Source organism: Pristiophorus japonicus, chromosome 23 (genome assembly GCF_044704955.1).
Source record: "Pristiophorus japonicus isolate sPriJap1 chromosome 23, sPriJap1.hap1, whole genome shotgun sequence".
Lineage (NCBI taxonomy): Eukaryota > Metazoa > Chordata > Chondrichthyes > Pristiophoridae > Pristiophorus > Pristiophorus japonicus.
In genome coordinates, this window is record NC_091999.1 from 41,539,949 (window position 1) to 41,559,963 (window position 20,015).

General features: G+C 45.1%; 3 protein-coding genes across 3 annotated transcripts in view; 2 read left to right on the forward strand and 1 right to left on the reverse strand.

The window, feature by feature from the left end:
• Positions 1-20,015, forward strand: part of LOC139235650 (zinc finger protein 420-like) — a gene marked incomplete at its 5' end in the record, with an annotated part of 123,610 nt that overhangs the window by 26,267 nt on the left and 77,328 nt on the right. The gene's annotated exons all lie outside the window — the stretch shown is intronic.
• Positions 16,178-16,543, reverse strand: LOC139235654 (gastrula zinc finger protein XlCGF8.2DB-like; the record flags this gene model as incomplete). The annotated part of the gene is made up of 1 exon (XM_070866704.1): positions 16,178-16,543. A coding segment is annotated over one exon (366 nt), but the record flags the coding sequence as incomplete, so codon positions are not given.
• LOC139235653 (U7 snRNA-associated Sm-like protein LSm10) lies at positions 19,245-19,601 on the forward strand. The gene has a single exon (XM_070866703.1). It carries the CDS (start codon positions 19,245-19,247, stop codon positions 19,599-19,601), a length of 357 nt encoding a protein of 118 aa, XP_070722804.1.

A 20,015-nucleotide genomic window follows, 5' to 3' on the forward strand; every position in this document is an offset into this window, starting at 1 on the left:
TCATAACTTTGTAACGCCAAGCTCAGTATAATTGTGTGTGTAAATGTCTGTGTAATTGTTCTCAGAGAAGTGAGTCCTGCCACAGAGAGCGAGGGAAGGTTGAGATAACATCGAAGGTCAAAGTCAGTAGTCAATATGATCTATTGTAAGGTTAAAACAGCTGCAGAGTTTCAGAGCATTTGAATGGGAGCAAAGGCGTATAAAGTAATAGCTCTTCTACCAGGAAGGCAGTGCGAATCAAGACAACAGGAAAAATTCATCTTCAGAAGGAAAAGAGGATAACGAGTCGGCACCACGGTCTCTCAAGAAAATGCTGTGGAGAACAGGTTGCAACTATCAGTTGTTAAGTATTACTTTTTGTAACAGAACGTAACTTACTTGAAAAATCTGTTGTTTTTACTCAATATAGCTGTATTAAAAACATTTATTCTAATCTGAACAAGAGTCTCCTAGTTTGAACTAAATATAAACCATGCGAATAGTTGAATTTCTATAATTTGAAAAGTGGCAAAAAGCTGCTAAGTAATTCAACATGTGAACGGCCTCTCATCAGTGTGAACATGCTCGTGTCCCTTCAGCTTCCCAGAGATTTTAAAGCTCTTCCCACAGTCAGAACACTGAAAAGGCTTCTCGTCAGTGTGAACTCGCTGGTGTATCTGCAGGCAGGATGAATAAACAAATCCCTTCCCACACACGGAGCAGGTGAACGGAGTGTCCCCAGTGTGACTGTGTTGAAAGTCAATCGGTGCAGACGAGGAACTGAATCCCTTTCCGCGGTGCCATCCTTGACCCTGTTTCTCCCCGGTGTGACGGTGCACGTGTCTCGCCAGGTGAGGCGTTCGGCTGAATCAGGGTCCACACCGGGACACGTGTGTGGTTTCTGCGCACTGCAATCGCTGCTATCCCCTTCCATGAGCAAAGCCGATGATATTCAGGTCCTAATGAATCGCGTTACCCTGTCAGATCCTGACGTAATGTTTGGTTTCAGCTTTCTGTCTGTACATGCTCAACTTCTAAAACCCTGGAAAAACGAGTTTCGAAAAGTGATAACCGGGAGAAAGTTGCTAAATGTCCCCACCTCCCAGCCTGGGGGCAGTGAAGCTGATTTTCAGCCGCAGCTGCTGCAAAGGTTGGTTGAAAGGACCAACAATAATGGCGGCTGCAATACCCACAAGCCCCCGCGCTCCGGCCAACGCCCTGAGTTGTGACTGACACCAAGCAAATGGACTGGCCCCGCCCACTCCTGCATCGGCGCCGGGTCCGCACCGCGCATGCTCAGCACATACACACACTGGGACCCTGTCAATCTTCCTCCCCCGCGCTTGCGTGCTGGACCCCAATGAATCATCCTCCCCCGCGCCTGCACATTGGGTAACTGTCAATCATCCTCCCCCCGCCTGCTCGCTGGGCCCCTGAGTTTCCGGCTGCCGTGCGGACATTTCTTTGTAAACATAGAAACACAGTAATTTACAGCGCAGAAGGAGGCCATTTCAGCCCATCGTGTCCGCGCTGGCCGACAAAGAGCCAGACAGCTCGGTCAGCAGCCCTGAAGTTACATATAAACCTATGTACAATGAACAATGGTGCACAGATAAAGCGTACCCGGTCCAACTAGTACACCCCCCCACAACTGCGATACTCCATGTATCGCAACATTTTACATTCCACCACACCCGGAGCCATACGATGTCCTGGGAGAGGCAAAAATAAACAGATAAAACTCAGGCCAATTGTCGATCAAAAAGAAATCTGAGAAAATTCATCTCCGACTCATCCAGGCAATCGAACCTAGTCCAGGAGATCACTCTGGCCATATTAGATTCCCTGAAGTACTTACTATTGTATCTGCACCAGCCAACAAGGCGTTATCCAGTCTAATCCCACTTACCAGCTCTAGGTCCTTAACCCTGCAGGTTATGGTACCTCAAGTGCCCATCCATGCACCTTTTAAATGTGGTGAAGGTTTCTGCCTCTATCTCCTTTCCAGGCAGTGAGTTCCAGACTCCCACAACCCCCTGCGTGAAGAAGCTTTCTTTAAATCCCCTCTAAACCTTCGGTACAGGTGAAGAGCCGCAATCAGTGAGGGAAAGTGAGTTTTCCCCTAGATATAAACATAGAAAATAGGAACAGGAGTATGCCGTTCGGCCCATCGAGCCTTCCACGCCATGCAATATGATCATGGCTGATCCTTTTATTCAACACCTTATTCGCACTTTCTCTCATTATCGCTTGATGACTTTTGTGTCTAGAAATCTATCAATCTCCTTCTTAAATATATTCAGTGCCTTGGCGTCCACAGCCATCTGTGGTAGCGAATTCCACAGGTTCACCGCCCTCTGAGTAAAGAAATGTCTCCTCATCTCAATCCTAAATTTCCGACTCCATATCCTGAGAGTGTGACCCCTTGTTCTTGACTTCCCAGCCAGGGGAAACCTCTTCCCCGCATCCGGTGTGTCCAGCCCTGTCAGAATTTTAAATGATTCAATGAGATCCACTCTCATTCTTCTAAACTCTAGTGAATACAGGCCTAGTCGACCCAATCTCTCCTCATACGACCAGTCCTGCCATCCAGGAATCAGTCTGTTGAGCATTGGTTGCACTCCCTCTCGTGCAAGTATATCCTTTCTTGGATAAGGAGAGCAAACTGCATGCAATACTCCAGCTGTGGTCTCACCAAGGACCTGTATAACTGTAGTAAGAGATCTTGCACCTGTACTCAAATCATGTTGCTGCTTGTTGCACCTGCATGTTTGCTTTCAATAACTGGGGTACAAGGACACCCAGGTCCCTTTGTACATTGACATTTCCCAAGCTACCACCATTTAAATAATACGTTGTCTTTATGTTTTTCCTACCAACGTGGATAACTTCACATTTATCCACGTTATATCTGCGAAGTGTTTATTCATGCTCGCTGTTTCTTTTCAGTGAACCAATCTTCAATCTATGTCAGGATATTACCCCCAATCCTATGTGCTTGAATTTTGTACACTAACCTCAAATTGGGACTTTATCAAAGGCCTTCTGAAAATCCAACTACACTGCATCCCCTGGTTCTCGCTTATCTATTCTATCAGTTACTTCCTGAAAAACACCAGTAGGTTTGTCAAACACGATTTTCCTTTCATAAATCTATGTTGACGTTATCTAATCCCGCTGATATTATCAATGTGTCCCGTTATCACATCCTTTATAATAGACTCTAGCATTTTCCACACAACTGATGTTCGTCTAACTGATCTGGACTTCCGTGTTTTCACTCTCCCTCCTTTTTAAAATAGTGGGGTTACATTTGCACACTACAATCTGCAGGAACTGTTGCATAATCTTTTTAGAATTTTGGAAGATGTCAACCAATGCATCCCTTATTTCCATGGCTACCTCTTTTAGTATTCTGGGATGCAGCCCATCAGGCTCTGGGGATTTATGTAACTTCAGTCCCATTAGTTTCTCCAGCAATATGTTCTTACAATAATCATTTACATTCATCCCTCTTGCTCCCTAGACGCTTGATTTCCTAGCATGTCTGGGAGGTTATTTGTGTCCTCTTCTGGGAAGACAGAATTGAAGCCTTTATTTTGTTGCTCTGCCGTTTCCTTTTTCCCCATTATAAATTCTCCGGTTTCTGACTGTAACGGACCTGCATTTGTCTTCACTAATCTTTTTTTTTTCCATAATTGTAGAAACGTTTCCAGTCGGTTTTTATATTTCTTGCAATTTACTCCCATACTCTATTTTTATGCCCTTAAATCCATCTTTTGGTCCATTTTTGTTGAATACTAAACTTTTCCCAATCCTCAGGTTTGCTACTTTTTCTGGCAACATTGTATGACTTCTTTTTAGATCTAATACCATTCTTAATTTATTTTGTTAGCCATGGTTGGGCCACTTTTCCTTTTGTGTTTATACGCCAGAAAGGAAAGTATAACTATTGCAAATCATGCATTCGTTCCTTAAATATTAGCCATTGCCTATCCACCATCATGCCTTTTAATGAATCTGACCAATCTATCACAGTCATTTCATTCCTCATACCTTCGTAGTTTGCTTTGTTTAGATTTAGGACTCTAATTTCAGATTGCACTACTTCACTTTTCATTGAATAAGGAATTCAATCATGTTATAGAAACAGAGAAACATAGCACATAGGTGCAGCAGTAGGCCATTCGGCCGTTCGAGCCTGCACCACTATTCAATAAGATCATGGCTGATCATTCACCTCAGTACCCCTTTCATGCGTTCTCTCCATATCCCTTGATCCATTTAGCCAGAAGGGCCATATCTAACTCCCTGTTGAATATATTCATCAAAAACTCTCTGCTTTAGAGAATTCCATAGGTCAACAACTTTCTGAGTTAAGACGTTTCTCCTCATCTCAGTCCTAAGTGGCTTACCCCTCATCCTTAGACTGTGTCCCCCTGGTTCTGGTCTTCCCCAACATCGGGAACATTCTTCCTGCATCTAACCTGTCTAGTAATGTCAGAATTTTATATATTTCCATGAGATCCCCTCTCATCCTTCTAAACTTCAGTGAATACAGGCCCAGACGATCCAGTCTCTCCTCAAATGTCTGTCCTGCCATCCCGGGAATCAGTCTGGTGAACCTTCGCTGCACTCTCTCAGTAGCAATAACGTCCTTCCTCAGATTAGGAGAACAAAACTGAACACAATATTCCAGGTGAAACCTCACCAAGGCCCTGCACAATTGCAGTAAGACCTTCCTGCTCCTATACTCAAATCCCTTAGCTGTGAAGGCCAACATACCATTTGCCTTCTTCACAGCCTGTTGTACCTGCATGCCAGCTTTCCATGACTGATGTACCATAACACCCAGCTCTCGTTGCAACTCCCCTTTTGCTAATCTGCCGCCATACAGATATTATTCTGCCTTCGTGTTCTTGCCACCAAAGTGGATTCCCTCACATTTATCCAAATTATACTGCATCTGCCGTGCATTTGCCCATTCACCGAACCTGTCCAAGTCATCCTGCAGTCTCTTAGCATTGTTTTCACATCTCACACCGTCACCCAGCTTAGTGTCATCTGCAAACTTGGGGATATTACACTCAATTCGTTCATCTAATCATTGATGTATATTGTAAATAGCTAGGGTCCCAGCACTGAGCCCTGTGGCACCCCACCAGTCACTGCATGCTATTCTGAAAAGGACCCGTTTATCCCGACGCTCTGCTTCCTGTCTGCCAACGAATTCTCTATCCACATCAGTACATTATCCCCAATACCTTATGCTTTAATTTTGCACACCAATCTCTTGTGTGGGACCTTGTCAAAAGCCTTTTGAAAGTCCAAATACACCACATCCACTGGTTTCCCTTGTCCACTCTACTAGTTACATCCTCAAAAAAATCCAGAAGATTTGTCAAGCATGACTTCCCTTTTATACATCCATGCTAATTTGGACCGATCCTATCATTGCTTTCCAAATGCGCTGCTATTTCATCTTTAATAAATGATTCCAACATTTTTCCCCACTACTGATGTAAGGCTAACCGGGTTATAATTGCACATATTCTCAATCCCTGTCACTCTTCCCTAAAGGACCCCGCAAAACAAGACTGAATTAATCCCTTCTCATTGCACAATACCCAAACTAGGATAGCCTGTTCCTGCTTAGGTTCCTCAACATACAGGTCGAAAAAAACATCTCGTACACACTCCAGGAATTTATCTTCCATGGGTATTATTGCTCATTTGATTTGGCCAGTATAAATGCAGATTAAAGTCACCTACGATTAGCGCAGTACCCTTGTTACATGCATCTCTAATGTCCTGTTTAATGCTGTCCCCTACTTTACCACCGGTGTTTAGAGGCCTATAGATCACTCCCACCAATGTTTTCTGCCCCTTGGTGCTGCTTCGCTCCACCTAGACTGATTCTACATCTTGATTTTCTGAGTCAATATCCTTTCTCACTCTTGATTGCATTTCATCCTTTACTAACAACGCCACACCACCCCCTTTTCCATTGTTCCTGTCCTTCCAAAATATCGAATATCCTTGCCTATCGAATTCACAACCCTGATCACGCTGCTACCATGTACCGTAATTGCAACTATATCGTATCCGTTTACATCTATTTGCGCTGCTAATTCATGTTCCTTATTACGAATGCTTCGTGCATTCAGATACAGTGCTTTTAGATTAGTATTTTTAGCATTATTAGACATCTTGACATTATTTTGTACTATAGCCCTATTTGTCTTATCGCTATTTTTTCTTACCTGAACCCTATTTGCTAGTGCACTTTTTTGTTTGTATGCTCTATCCCTTCCTGACGTAAACAGTGCATCATTACCACAGTCAGTTTCCTGCATGGCTTCCTTTTCTTTTCTCTAGCATTCTGGATTACTCTTCATTGTGAACCTCCCCCCCGCCTTATTTATTTTAAATCCCTATCCACCTCCCTAGTTAATTGATTCGCTAGAATTGTGGTCCCAGCATAGTTCAGGTTTAATCTGTCCCCATGGAACAGCTCTCTCTTTCTCGAGTATTGGTGCTAGTGCCCCAAGAATCGAAACCCACTTCTTCGACACCAACCTCTGAGCCACGTATTTATTTCTCTGATTCTATTGACTCTATGCCAATTTGCTCGTGGCTCAGGTAATAATGCAGAGATTATTACCTTTGTGGTTCTGCTTTTCCATTTAGTCCATAGCTGTTCAAAATCTCTCAGCAGAAACTCATTCTTAGTCCTACCTATGACATTGGTACCGACGTGTAACACGACAAATGGACTCTCCCCCTCCCACTAAAACTTCTTCTCCAGTCCGGAAGCGATGTCCTTTATCCTGGCAACGAATATGAAACACAGTCTTCGGGACCCACGCTCTAGGTTGCAGTGAACCCTATCTCTCCCCCTAACTATAATGTTCCCTACCACAACCAATTTCCTCTTTGCTCCCCCCACTTGAATGGCGTTATGCACCACGGTGCCTTGGTCAATCTGCTACTTCACCCCGCAGTCTGCACACTTGTCTGCAAGGGTTTTAAGAACATCAAATCTATTAGAGAAGTGCAGAGACTGATGCTCCTGCAATACTAACTCCTGGATCCCCGTACCTGCCTCATTAGCAGTCACACCCTCCTGTCCCTGACTACGTGCCAATTCTAAAGTATTTAATTTACACGGTGTAGCTGCCTCCTGGAGGAAAAGGTCCAGGTAACTTGTTCCCGCCCTGATGTCTCGCAATGTCTGCAGCTCGGACTCCAGCTCCTCAATTCGGAGCCGAAGTTTGTCGATTCGCAGACACTTACCACAGATGTAATCAGCCTGGACTAAAACTTCCAGAAGCTCCGACATATTGCAGCAGCTCCTGTTTTACCATTATTTTATTTAATTAATTAGTTTGGTGTTAATCAAAATATTTACCATATATTCTTTATTCAATTAGTTAAACCAATAAATATCAGTTTTTAGAATGTAATCATATGCTATATGTTAATTTAAAAGAAAAAATTAGCTCACAATCTCTACCAATCACTTACCTGCCTTACCTGTTATGTCACAAAGCAGAGTTCTCCCCATTCGGAGCGGTGCGGTCTCCTGGGAGAGGCAATAAAAAGATAAAAACTCAGGCCAATTGGGGAATAAACCTGGGAAAACTCCTCTCCGTCCCAATCAGGAGATGGAAATAAGCCCAGGAGATCACACTGGCCGTATTAAATTCCTTGAATTTGCAGGTCTGCTGTGGCTTTAATCCCCACTCCCGGGCCTCAATCTACTCCCGCTCAGATACGCCGCCACTCTGCAGAAAAAGTTAGGAAAAACAAGCTAAAGCAACACCTCCCCCCCCCCCAACTTCACCAAACTCTCCCACTTACCAAACTCTCAAGTTTCCCACTCTGAGCTGCTACACTCCGTCCTACCTGCAACTAGCCCTCGGTTTTTTATCTGCTAGTGGCTCAGATGAGTCACCACTGGTCAACTGTTTAAATAACCGGTTTGAACGAGTTTTAACTAATCGGTTTTTTGCAAAGTTGTGGAGGTCTAGCTAGTTTGTCTCTGCTTAAGTTTGAAAGAATCCTAAATATTTAATGGTTAACCTTACTTAGAAGCTACCAACAATTGTCAGTTGCCTCCAAATGGTTTAAAGCAGATTACTCCTTAAAACGCCCCCACTGACCTAAATCTCAGATTTCCCACTTTGAGCTGCTGCACTCCTGGAGACCCGAATAATTGGGCTGGAGAGAGGGCTTTAACCTAAATAGTTGGGTGAGGGTTCAGGTGAGCAGACATTTAAAAAGTCAAAGGCAATAGAGTAGGGTAGCGGTGGGTGAAATGTGAACCAGAGAGGGAGGGACAGAATGTATAAAAATACGTGTATCAGAAAGTGGAGTCAAACCAGGGAAAAACGGTAAAAAGGCAAAATTAAAACCTCCTTATCTCAATGCAAGCAGCATTTGTAACAAGATTGACGAGTTGACAGTAAATAGATATACATGGGTATGATCTGATAGCCAATGCAGAGACGTGATGGCAAGCTGACCAAGGCTAGGAATGGAATATTCAGGGGCATTTGACAATATGGATGGATAGACAGAAAGGAAATGTAGTTGGCGTAGCTCTGTTAGTAAAGGATGAGATCAGTGTATTAGTGAGAGAAGATCTTGGATCAGAAAATCAATACATATAATCAGTTTGGTTGGAGATAAGAAATAATAAGGGGAAGACAACACTGTTTGGCGTAGTCTATTAGGCCCCTAAGTAGCTACACTGTTGTACGGAATATAAATGAAGAAATAACGGAGGCTTGTAAGAAAGGTACGACAATATAGACTGGACAAATGAAATTGCCCAAGGTAGCCTTGAGGAAATGTTCATAGAGTGTATTCGGGGTGTTTCACTTCAACATTATGTTGCACAACCAAACAGGTAGCAAGCGATCCTCGATCTGGTACTGTGTAATGAGTTAGGATTAATCAATGATGTCGTAGTAAGGGATCCTCGAAGACAGAGTGATCATAGCAGGGTTGAATTTCAAATTCAGTTGGAGGGTGAGCAAGTTGGATATCAAAATAATGTCCTGAAGTTAAATGAAGGCGATTAGAAAGGTATAAAGGCAGAATTGGAAAAAGTGGACTGGGAAAGTAGATTAAAATGTAAGATGGTTGATAAGCAGTGGCAGATATTTAAGGAGATATTTCATAACTCTCAAGAAAAATATATTCCCGTGAAAAGTAAAGACTTTAAGAGAAGGGAGAAGCATCGTGTCTAACTAAGGAAGTAAAAGACGGTATAAAATTGAAAACAATGGCATACAAAGTGGCCAAGATTAGTGGGAGGCGAGATGATTGAGAATTTAAAAAATCCAATAAAGTACGATTAAAAAATTAATAAAGAAAGGGAAGATAGAGTATGAGAATAAACTGGCAAGAAATTTTGAAACAGATAGTAAGAGCTTCTACAGGTACATAACAAGTAAGAGAGTAGCTAAAGTAAACGTTATCCCTTAGAGGATGAGACTGGGGAATTAACCCGTGCTGTACCTGCCCTGCGACTTTTGATGGGACAGTGTAGAGAGAGCTTTATGCTGTAGCTAACCTGGACGATACCTGCCCTGGGAGTGTTTGATGGAGCAATGTAGACGGAGATTTACTTTGTATCTGCGTCGGGATAAATGGGTCATTTTTCTGTTGGCAAACATTGACTAGTGGAGAGCTGCAGGGATCGGTGCTGGGTCCTGAACTATTTACAATCTATTTTAATGACTTGGATGAAGGGACTAACTGTAATGTAGTCAAGTTTGCTGATGATACAAAGATGGGTGAGAAAGTAAATTGTGAGGAGGTCACAAAAAATGTGCAAAGTAATAGACAGGCCAAGTGAGTGGGCAAGAATTTGGCAAATGATGTACAATGCAGGAAAATGTGAGGTTATCCACCTTGGCAGAAAAAATAGAAAAACAATTATATTTTAAATGGTGAAAAATTGCAAAGTGCTGCATTACAGTGGGACCTGGGGGTCCTTGTGCATGAAACACAAAAAGTTAGTATGCAGGTACAGCAGGTAATCAGGAAGGCAAATGGAATATTAGCCCTTATTGCAAGGGTGATAGAGTATAAAAGCAGAGAAAATATTTCTACTACTGTACAGGCTGTTGGTGAGGCCAGACCTAGAGTACCGCGTCTAGTTTTGGTCTCCGCATTTAAGGAAGGATATACTTGCATTGGAGGCTGTTCAGAGAAGGTACACTAGGTTGATTCCAGATATATGCGGGTTGACTGATGAAGATACCCATTGGAGTTCAGAAGAATGAGAGATGATCTTATCGAAACAGATAAGAAAATGAGGGGGCTCGACAAGGTGGATGCAGGGAGGATATTTCCATTCATCAAGGAAACTAAAACTAGGAAACATAGTCTCAGAATAAAAGGCTGTCCATTTAAAACTGAGATGAGGAAGAATTTCTTCTCTTAGATGGTTGTAAATCTATGGAATTCTCTGCCCCAGAGCGCTGCGGAGTCCGGTTCACTGAATATATTTAAGGCGGAGATCGACAGATTTTTGAGCGATAAGGTTATTAATGGCTATATGGAGTGGGCAAAGAACTGGAGCTGAGTCCAATATCAAATCAGCCATGATTCTATTAAATGACGGAGCAGGCTCGAGGGGCCAGGTGGTCTCCTCCTGCCCTTGGAATGTCTGATGGGACAGTGATGAGGAATCTTTACTCTGTATCTAAGCAACTCAAGTATACCCTTCCTTCGATAAAGAGGCCAAAACTGTGCACAGTACTCGAGGTGTGGTCTCACCATGGTCCTGTGCAATTGTAGAGCGAGGTTAGAGAGAGGATTACCCTTTATCTGAATTATGCTGTTCCTGCCCAAGGACGGTGCAAAGGGAGCTTTACTTAGTATTTAACCAATGAAGTACCTGCCGTGGGAGAGTTTGATGGGAATGCACAGAGCGAGATTTACTCTATATCTAACAAGTGTTGTACCTGCCCTGGAATGGTTGGGAAAGGATAGAGAGAGATGTACCCCGTTTCTAACCTGTTCTGTACCTGCCCTGGGAGTGTTTGATGGGACAGTGCAGAGGGAGCTTTACTCTGTGTCTAACCCATGCTGTACTACCCTGGGAGTGTTTGATAGGATCTTGTAGTGGGAGAAATTACTCTGTATCTGATCCGTGCCACGCAAGAGGTTATTAAACAAAAGTAGGACTCATGAGATTGAAAGTAATATACGAGCAAGGATGAAGGATTGGTTAATGGACAGAAAACAGAGAGTAGGAATAAACGGGTGATTTTCGGGTTGGCAGGCTGTAACTGGTGGGGTGCTGCAAGGATCAGTGCTTGGGTCCCAGCTATTCACAATCTATATCAATGATTTGGATGAGGGGACCAAATGTAATATAGCGAAGTTTGCTGAGGATACAAAGCTCATTAGTAATGTAAGTTGTGAGGAGGATGAAAAGAGGTTTCAAGGGGATATATACAGGCTCAGTGAATGGGCAAGAACATGGCAAATGGAATATAATGTGAAGAAATGTTAAGTTAGACACTGACTGTAAAAATAGAAAGGCGGAGTATTTTTTAAATGGTCAGAGATTGGGAAATGTTGATGTTCAGAGGGAACTGGGTGTTCTTGTACACAAATCGCTAAAAGTTAATACGAAGGTCCAGCAAGCAATTAATAAAGCAAATGCTATATTGGCCTTTGTACAAAAATATTTTAATATTTACGTCTTACTGCAAGTATACAGGGCCCTGGTGAGACCACACCTGGAGCATTGTGTACAGTTTTGGTCTCCTTACCTAAGGAAAGATAAACTTGCTGTCGAGGGAGTGCAATGAAGGTTCATCAGACTGATTCCTGGGATGGGGGGATTGTCCTGAGAGAATGATTAGACCAGGCCTATATTCCCGAGCATTTAGAAGGAGAGGCGAGAGTTGACGCGCACATCTCATAAACACATTTTTAAAAAGAGATCGGAGTTGTTTAAATTTGATCAAGGACCCCAGCCAAATTATTAGAAACACTTCCTGTCGTTCAGGACCTTTGTCCAGGGAGAAGCTGATGGGTTATCTGATCATCATTGAGTTAAATGTTGTGCTTATCGACCTGAGCACCTCGTGCCAGCATCAAACACTCTCCAGTCGGGCACAGCGCGGGTTAGATACAGAGTGAACCCATCGGTCGCTCCCCGGCATAGATACTGAGGGACAGGGAGTGTCCGGGACACTGACATTTCTCACTCAATAAGGTATAAATTGATCCTGTACCTCTCCCCATTAATCCAGGGCTACACACGGCTCGAATCCTGCTCCTGTTTCCCTTCCTGTAACAGCATGAGCTCAACCAAGCCCATTATGAGCAGGGCTGAGGGAATTTGGTTGCTAGGCACTGCAGTAATGTCATAAAGCTGGGCCATTCAGCCCAGCTGGTCATCTCCTTGTCCCTTTAAAGGTGGAGAGCGGGGACATCCTGCCTCAACACACATCCTCCTGTTCTACTGAGAATCCCCGGGGAAGGCCCAAGGCCCAGAGTGTGGAACACAACCAAGGGGGAAAGAGGAGGGGAGCTGGGACATCCTTTCACAACACACAGCCCCCTGTTCATAATGAGAATCCCCGGGGAAGGCCCAAGGCCCAGAGTGTGGAACACAACCAAGGGGGAAAGAGGAGGAGAGAAGGGGAGGTAAATCAAGGACTGAGGGCCACCAAGCTTCAGTTTTAGAGCCTGTAGACATCAGGAGGGGAAGACTGAGTAAGAAAAATAGATAATAGGTGCAGGAATAGGCCATTCTGCCCTTCGAGCCTGCACCACCATTCAATAAGATCATGGCTGATCATTCACCTCAGTACCCCTTTCCTGCTTTCTCTCCATACATCTTGATCCCTTTAGCCATAAAGGCCATATCTAACCCACTCTTGAATATATTTAACGAACTGGCATAAACAACTCTCTGCGGCAGGGAATTCCACAGGTTAACAACTCTCTGAGTGAAGACGTTTCTCCTCAACTCGGTCCTAAATGGCTCACCCCTTATCGTTAGACTGTGACCCCTAGTTCTGGACTTTCCCAACATCGGGAACATTCTTCCCGCATCTAACCTGTCCAGTCCCGTCAGAATTTTATATGTTTCTGTGAGATCCCCTCTCATTCTTATAAACTGCAGTGAATACAGGCCCAGTCGATCCAGTCTCTCAACATATGTCAGTCCTGCCATCCCGGGAATCAATCTGGTGAACCTTCACTGCACTCCCTCAATAGCAAGAACGTTCTTCCTAAGATTAGGGGACCAAAACTGAACACAATATTCCAGGTGAGGCCTCAGAAAAAGCCTATACAACTGCAGAAAGATCTCCCTGCTCCTACACTCAAATCCCCGAGCTATGAAGGCCAACATGCCATTTGCCTTCTTCACAACCTGCTGTACCTACATGCTAACTTTCAACGACTGATGTACCATGACACCCTTGTCTCATTGCACCTCCCCTTTTCTTAATCTATCGCCATTCAGATAATATTCTGCCTTCATGTTTTAGCCACCAAAGTGGATAATCTCACATTTATCCACGTTGTACTGCATCTGCCATGCATTTGCCCACTCACCTAACCTGTCCAAGTCACCACGCAGCCTCTTAACATCCTCCTCTCAGTCCACACCGCCACCCAGCTGAGTGTCATCTGCAAACTTGGAGATATTACCCTCAATTCCTTCATCTAATCATTGATGTATATTGTAAATAGCTGGAGTCCCAGCACTGAGCCCTGCGGCACCCCATTAGTCAGTGCTTGCCATTCTGAAAATGTCTCGTTTATCCCAATTCTCTGCTTCCTGTCTGCCAACTAGTTCTCTATCCACGTCAATACATTACCCCCAATACCCTGTGCTTTAATCTTGCACACCAATCTCTTGTGTGGGACCTTGTCAAAAACCTTTTGAAAGTCCAAATAAACCACATCCACTGGTTCTCCCTTGTCCGCTCTACTCGTTACATCCTCAAAAAATTCTAGAAGACTTGTGAAGCATGATTTCCCTTTCATAAATCCATGCTGACTTGGACTGATCCTGTCACTGCTTTCCAAATGTGCTGCTATTTCTTCTTTAACAATTGATTCCAATATTTTCCCCACTACGGATGTCAGGCTACCCGGTCTATAATTCCCCATTTTCTCTCTCCCGCCTTTTTTAAAAAGTAGTGTTACATAGCTACCCTCCAGTCCATAGGAACTGATCCAGAGTCGGTAGACTGTAGGAAAATGATCACCAATGCATTCAGTATTTCTCGGGCCACTTCCTTCAGTACAGTGGGATGCAGACTGTAGTTTCAGGATCCAGGGAGAGGAAAAGGAGCAGATGGGGAGACTGGTGTAGATTCCAGCACAGTGAGGAAGAAGGGGGAGGGAGATTGTGTCAGGCCGTGTATTCGGGGTGCAGGAGGGACAAGAGAGAAAAGGTCAGAGAAGCAATTACTGCAGCAGTGTCCATCAGTAGTGAGAGAAAGAAGGTGGGGGTCAGAGTGGGCACTGGACAGGCCGGTAAACTGTTTGGTTGCTGTGACCAGCTTTCCTTCTGTCACAAATAGCCTCCTGTAGCCCAGTGACACAAACAGTCCTTTGGTCTGGTGAGGTCTCCGTTTGTGAAATATCGGTTGTTGTTAAAGCTTGTCATTCTGACTCGCTCAAAGTGAGACAGTATCCACTGTCCCTTTTATTCCATGGGCTTCATCTTTGCTGGTATTTGCAACACGCCCGGGATCACTAAACACAAAACCCAGTCTGTAAATCACTTTCAGCTACTGGACTTAGCGTGTGTCCCACAGCATCTCTCTCACCTTCAATGTGTGAATGGAGCATCACGCCTGCAAAGCTGGTTTAAATTTATATCCAGGCAGCAAATCTATTTAAGAAAAGCCTGTAGGCTGATGAGACACTGCTCAGGTGCCAGTGTGCTGCTGGTTTGTCCAGCATTTGCCTGTAATGGAAAATAACTGAACATTTCTCCCAGTGTAACCTTTGCTGTAATGAAATGTGTCTTTTAATAAGCCTCATGTCCTTGCTCTTGTCTGCTGCAATTGTGTAGAAAGAGGATGTGTGAAGTGATGGTGTTTGTATGGAAATGTGAAACAAGGAAACGGTATCTGTGTGTGGCAGTGACACAGTCTTGTGGTTACAGGCAGAACCATGCACCGATATACTTGTGGTTATAGTTTGAGCAGGGTCAGTTCATGAATGCTCAAGCTAAGAGGTGCCACGGATCGGGAGCAGAGGCAGTAAATAAAATCTAAATGTAAATTCCGATGTAGTTTATCTTCATTTATTCCTAATTTTATCATTTTTTCTGAATGTGGCCCATGCCAAGTGCCAGGATATTGGATCAGGCCCACCCTAGAAAATGAGATTGACACCTTGAGTTAGACAATGTCAACCGGATTCCCCCATCCACCAACCTAACAACTTCTTTACAAACTCAAACTAGTTTGTAAGTTGTGACCATGTTTCCCGGAATCCATGTTCAGTATCTGTAATGGCCCCTTCCCTTTCCCCATGATGGAAAACAGCATCTCTCAGAATCCCTTCAAGCACCTTCCCAGTGATCGAGGTCACGTTGATGTGCCTTCAGTTCCCGACTTGTGGCCAATTTGCTAAATTTGAACTATGTGTGCTACCTTCCAATCTCGGGGTATAACCCATGACTCTACTGAGCTGATGGAGATATGGCAAGGGGCTGAGAGCACCCGTCCCATCTCTTCAAACACCCTTGGGTGGATATCATCCATATCTTACAATGTCAAGGTTAACCCGCATGGCGACTTTGCTGTCAATGAAGAGTGATGAGAAAGACCAAAGTGCCGTTTGCCCCTCAAGGACTGTATCCAGGCTGAAATTCTCCCCACATACCATCCTCCGCCTAGATTATCCTCTCTGAGCTCCAGTCAGATGATGCTGATCACTCAGTTGGGAAAGACAAAAATCCACACCAATGTGTTGAAAGCAACACGAATTTATTTGTCTTTCTCCCCAATATTAAACTCTAGTCCAGTTACAGGAGTTATTGACATCAGCGGAAACAAACCCAACTGTCAAAATGAACATGGTTTAGTCGGGATGTGATTAACAGCAGCAATAACAGCAGAATCCCACCCCTGCAGTCACTTGTGAATTCGCTGGTGTGTCAGCAAGTGGGATGACTGAGTGAATCCCTTCCACACTCGGAGCAGGTGAACGGCCTCTCCCCAGTGTGAACTCGCTGGTGTCTCAGCAGGTGGGATGACTGAGTGAATCCCTTCCCACACTCGGAGCAGGTGAACGGCCTCTGCCCAGTGTGAACTCGCTGGTGTATTAGCAGGTTGGATGACTGAGTGAATCCTTCCCCACACTCGGAGCAGGTGAACGGCCTCTCCCCAGTGTGAACTCGCTGGTGCCACAGCAGGTCGGCTGACCAAGTGAATCCCTTCCCACAATCGGAGCAGCTGAACGGCCTCGCCCCAGTGTGAACTCGCTGGTGTATCAGCAGGTTGGATATTTGAGTGAATCCCTTCCCGCACTCAGAGCAGGTGAACGGCCTCTCCCCAGTGTGAACTCGCCGATGTGTTTCCAGCTGGGATGGGTAGTTGAAACATTTCCCACAGTCCCCACATTTACACAGTTTCTCCCCAGTGTGACTGCACTTGTGTCTCTCCAGGTTGGATGATCGGCTGGAGCCTTGTCCACACACAGAGCACGTGTACTGTTTCTCCCCGCTGTGAACAGTGCTTTTTGCTTCCATGGTCAAAGGCCGATGATATTCCGTTCCCGATGAATCGAGTGACTCCGTCAGATCTTAATGTGATGGTTGGTTTGAGCCTCTGGTCGACAAATGCTCCCCTTTTAATACCCTGCAAAATGAGTTTCAAACAGGAAAAAGGGTGGGTGAGAGAGAAGCCATAAAAACACAAAGCCAGGTTGTGAAATTGAGCTGAATGATCCTGGCTATTTGTGCGGCCATCAGCAGAAAAAAAGTGACCATGAAAGCTGCCGGATTGTTGTAATAACCCAACTGGTCATTAATGTCCTGCAGGGAAGGGAACCCACCAACCGGTCTGGGCCAACACAAGACTCTGGCCTCTATGGGAGGAGGGAGAGGTGGGCGGGGTGAAGGGGAGGGAATTTAAACATCTGCAACTCGACCAGAACTTTGACAGAACCTCCCAAACCCGCAACCTCTCCCACCCAGATGGACCAGGCACGCAGGTGCTTGGGAAATCCATCACCTCTAAGTTCCCCTACAAGTCTCACACCATCCTGACTTGGGCATATATCGCCGTTCCTACATCGTCACTGGGTGAAAATCCTGGTACTCCTCACCTAACAGCATTGTGGGAGGACCTTCACCACATGGACTGCAGCGGTTCGAGAAGGCCCACCATCACCTTGTCAAGGGGCAAATGGAAATTGGAAATATATTCTGGCCCTACTAGCGACACCCACATCCCAAGAATGGATTAAAACAAATCTGTATATTGAAAGCCTCTGCAGAAATACTTGTTCCTAAAACAATACATTGTGCGGACAGTTTCTGGGCCCAGAGGTACTGGGGGTTAAACCCAGCAGCTTCTCCCCCCTCTCCACGTCAGCTCAAACTGATGCAACAAACAGACCCACACAGGAGGCCAGGGAGCGACTTCCGTATACAGCGCCCATCCTGATACAGAGCAGCTCTGGGTTGGTCGCTCTGTGTTTCCAGTATCGATGCACTGAAATTCAGCATATGAGGAAGAAGGGAATAGAGGCTTATGCTGAGAGAGTTAGAACCATAGAATCAGAGAACGATTACAGCACGGAACAAGACCATTCGGCCCGTCGAACACGTGCCAGCTCTCTGCAAGAGCACCTCAGCTAATCCCACTCCCCCGCCCTTACCACACAGCCGTGCAAATTTTTTTCTTTCAGATACTTATCCAACTCCCTTTTTAAAGCTGTGATTAAGTCTGCCTCCACCACCCTTTCAGGCCGTGCAATCCATATATTAACCACTCGCTACGCAAGAAGGTTTTTTCTTGTGTCGCCTTTGGTTCTTTTGCCAATCACGTAAAATCTGTGCCCTCTGGTTCTCGACCCTTCTGCCAATGTGAACAGTATCTCTCGATCTACGCTGGCAAGACCAATCATGATTTTGAACACCTCTATCAAATCTCCTCTCAATCTTCCCTGCTCTAAGGAGAACATAATAAATAAGAGCGGGAGTAGGCCATTTGGCCCCTTGAGCCTGTTCGTCATTCAATAAAATCGTGGCTGATCTAATCATGGACTCAACTCCACTTCCCCGCTCGCTCCCCATAAACATTTACTCCCATATCGCTCATAAAAATCTGTCTATCTCCACCTTAAATATATTCAATGATCCAGCCTCCACAGCTCTCTGGGGCAGAGAATTCCACAGAATGAGAACCCTCTGAGAGAAGAAGTTCCCCCTCATCTCAGTTTTAAATGGGCAACCCCTTATTCTGAAACTATGCACCCAGTTCTAGATTCTCCTATGAGTGGAAATATCCTTTCTGCACCACCTTGTCAAACCCTCAGTATCTTTTATGTTACAATAAGATCACCTCTCATTCTTCTGAACAAAATGAGTATATGCCCAAACTACTCAACCTTTCTTCGTAAGTCAATCCCCTCATCTCAGGAATCAACGTAGTGAACCTTCTCTGAACTGCCTCCAATGAAAGTATATTCTTCCTTCAATACAGAGACCAAAACTGTACATTGTCCTCAAGGTGTGGCCTCACCAATACCCTGTACAGTTGTAGCAGGACTTCTCTGCTTTTATACTCTATCACCCTGGCAACCCCAGCTGCTCCAGTTGTCCAGGTAACTGAAGACCCTCATCCCTGGAATCATTCTCGTAAATCTTTTCTGCACCCTCTCCAAGGCCTTCACATTATTCCTAAAATGTTTTGCCCACAATTGGCCATAATACTCCAGTTGAGGCCGAACCAGTGTTTGGTACAGTTTCATCATAATATCCATGCATTTGTACTCTATACTTCTATTTATAAGCAGAGATACAGTCTCGTGTAATATAAACAGGAACAGGGTCTAGTGTAATATAAACAGAGGCAGAGTCGAATATACCGACAGAGTGTCATTGGGCAAGGCAGGGGGCCGGGGCCTGCCACAGCAGACTGGCAGTGGCAGGCGCTGTGTGAGTTGGCATACTATCAGGGGAAGCGTGTGCGTTGCAGTTGATCTTTCTCTTCCATTCAGCTGATTGCATGGAGTTGCAAGCAAGCGTCATGTCGGTGAGCCACTCCATTAAAGAGCGGACGGTTGCAGAGAACAGCCTCATCATTCCTCTCCAGGAATTGCACGGCCACATCACCACCGTGGAGCTGAGAGACGAGAGCTCGGTGACGTGGCTTGTCGATAATGTTGACGCATTCACGAATGTCCGGCTTTCTGAGGTGACGTACACTGATCGGTGGGGCAAAGTCTCGCACCTGGACAACTTCTTTGTGACTGGCAGCAATGTACGTTATTTTCACATCCCAGATGAGATCAACATCATCCACAGCCAACTGCAGAAAATCCACCGAGTGCGTAACTTCGGGGGGAAAGATCGAGGGAGAAAAGAATTCCCATCGAGAAAATAACAATGTGCTGGTTCTGGAGCAGGATCATCAGGAATGGCTGGTGTATGGGGAGACATCAGGACTGGCTGGTGTATGGGGAGACATCAGGACTGGCTGGTGTATGGGGAGACATCAGGACTGGCTGGTGTATGGGGAGACATCAGGACTGGCTGGTGTATGGGGAGACATCAGGACTGGCTGGTGTATGGGGAGACATCAGGACTGGCTGGTGTATGGGGAGACATCAGGACTGGCTGGTGTATGGGGAGACATCAGGACTGGTTGGTGTATGGGGAGACATCAGGACTGGCTGGTGTATGGGGAGACATCAGGACTGGCTGGTGTATGGGGAGACATCAGGACTGGCTGGTGTATGGGGAGACATCAGGACTGGCTTGTGTATGGGGAGACATCAGGACTGGTTGGTGTATGGGG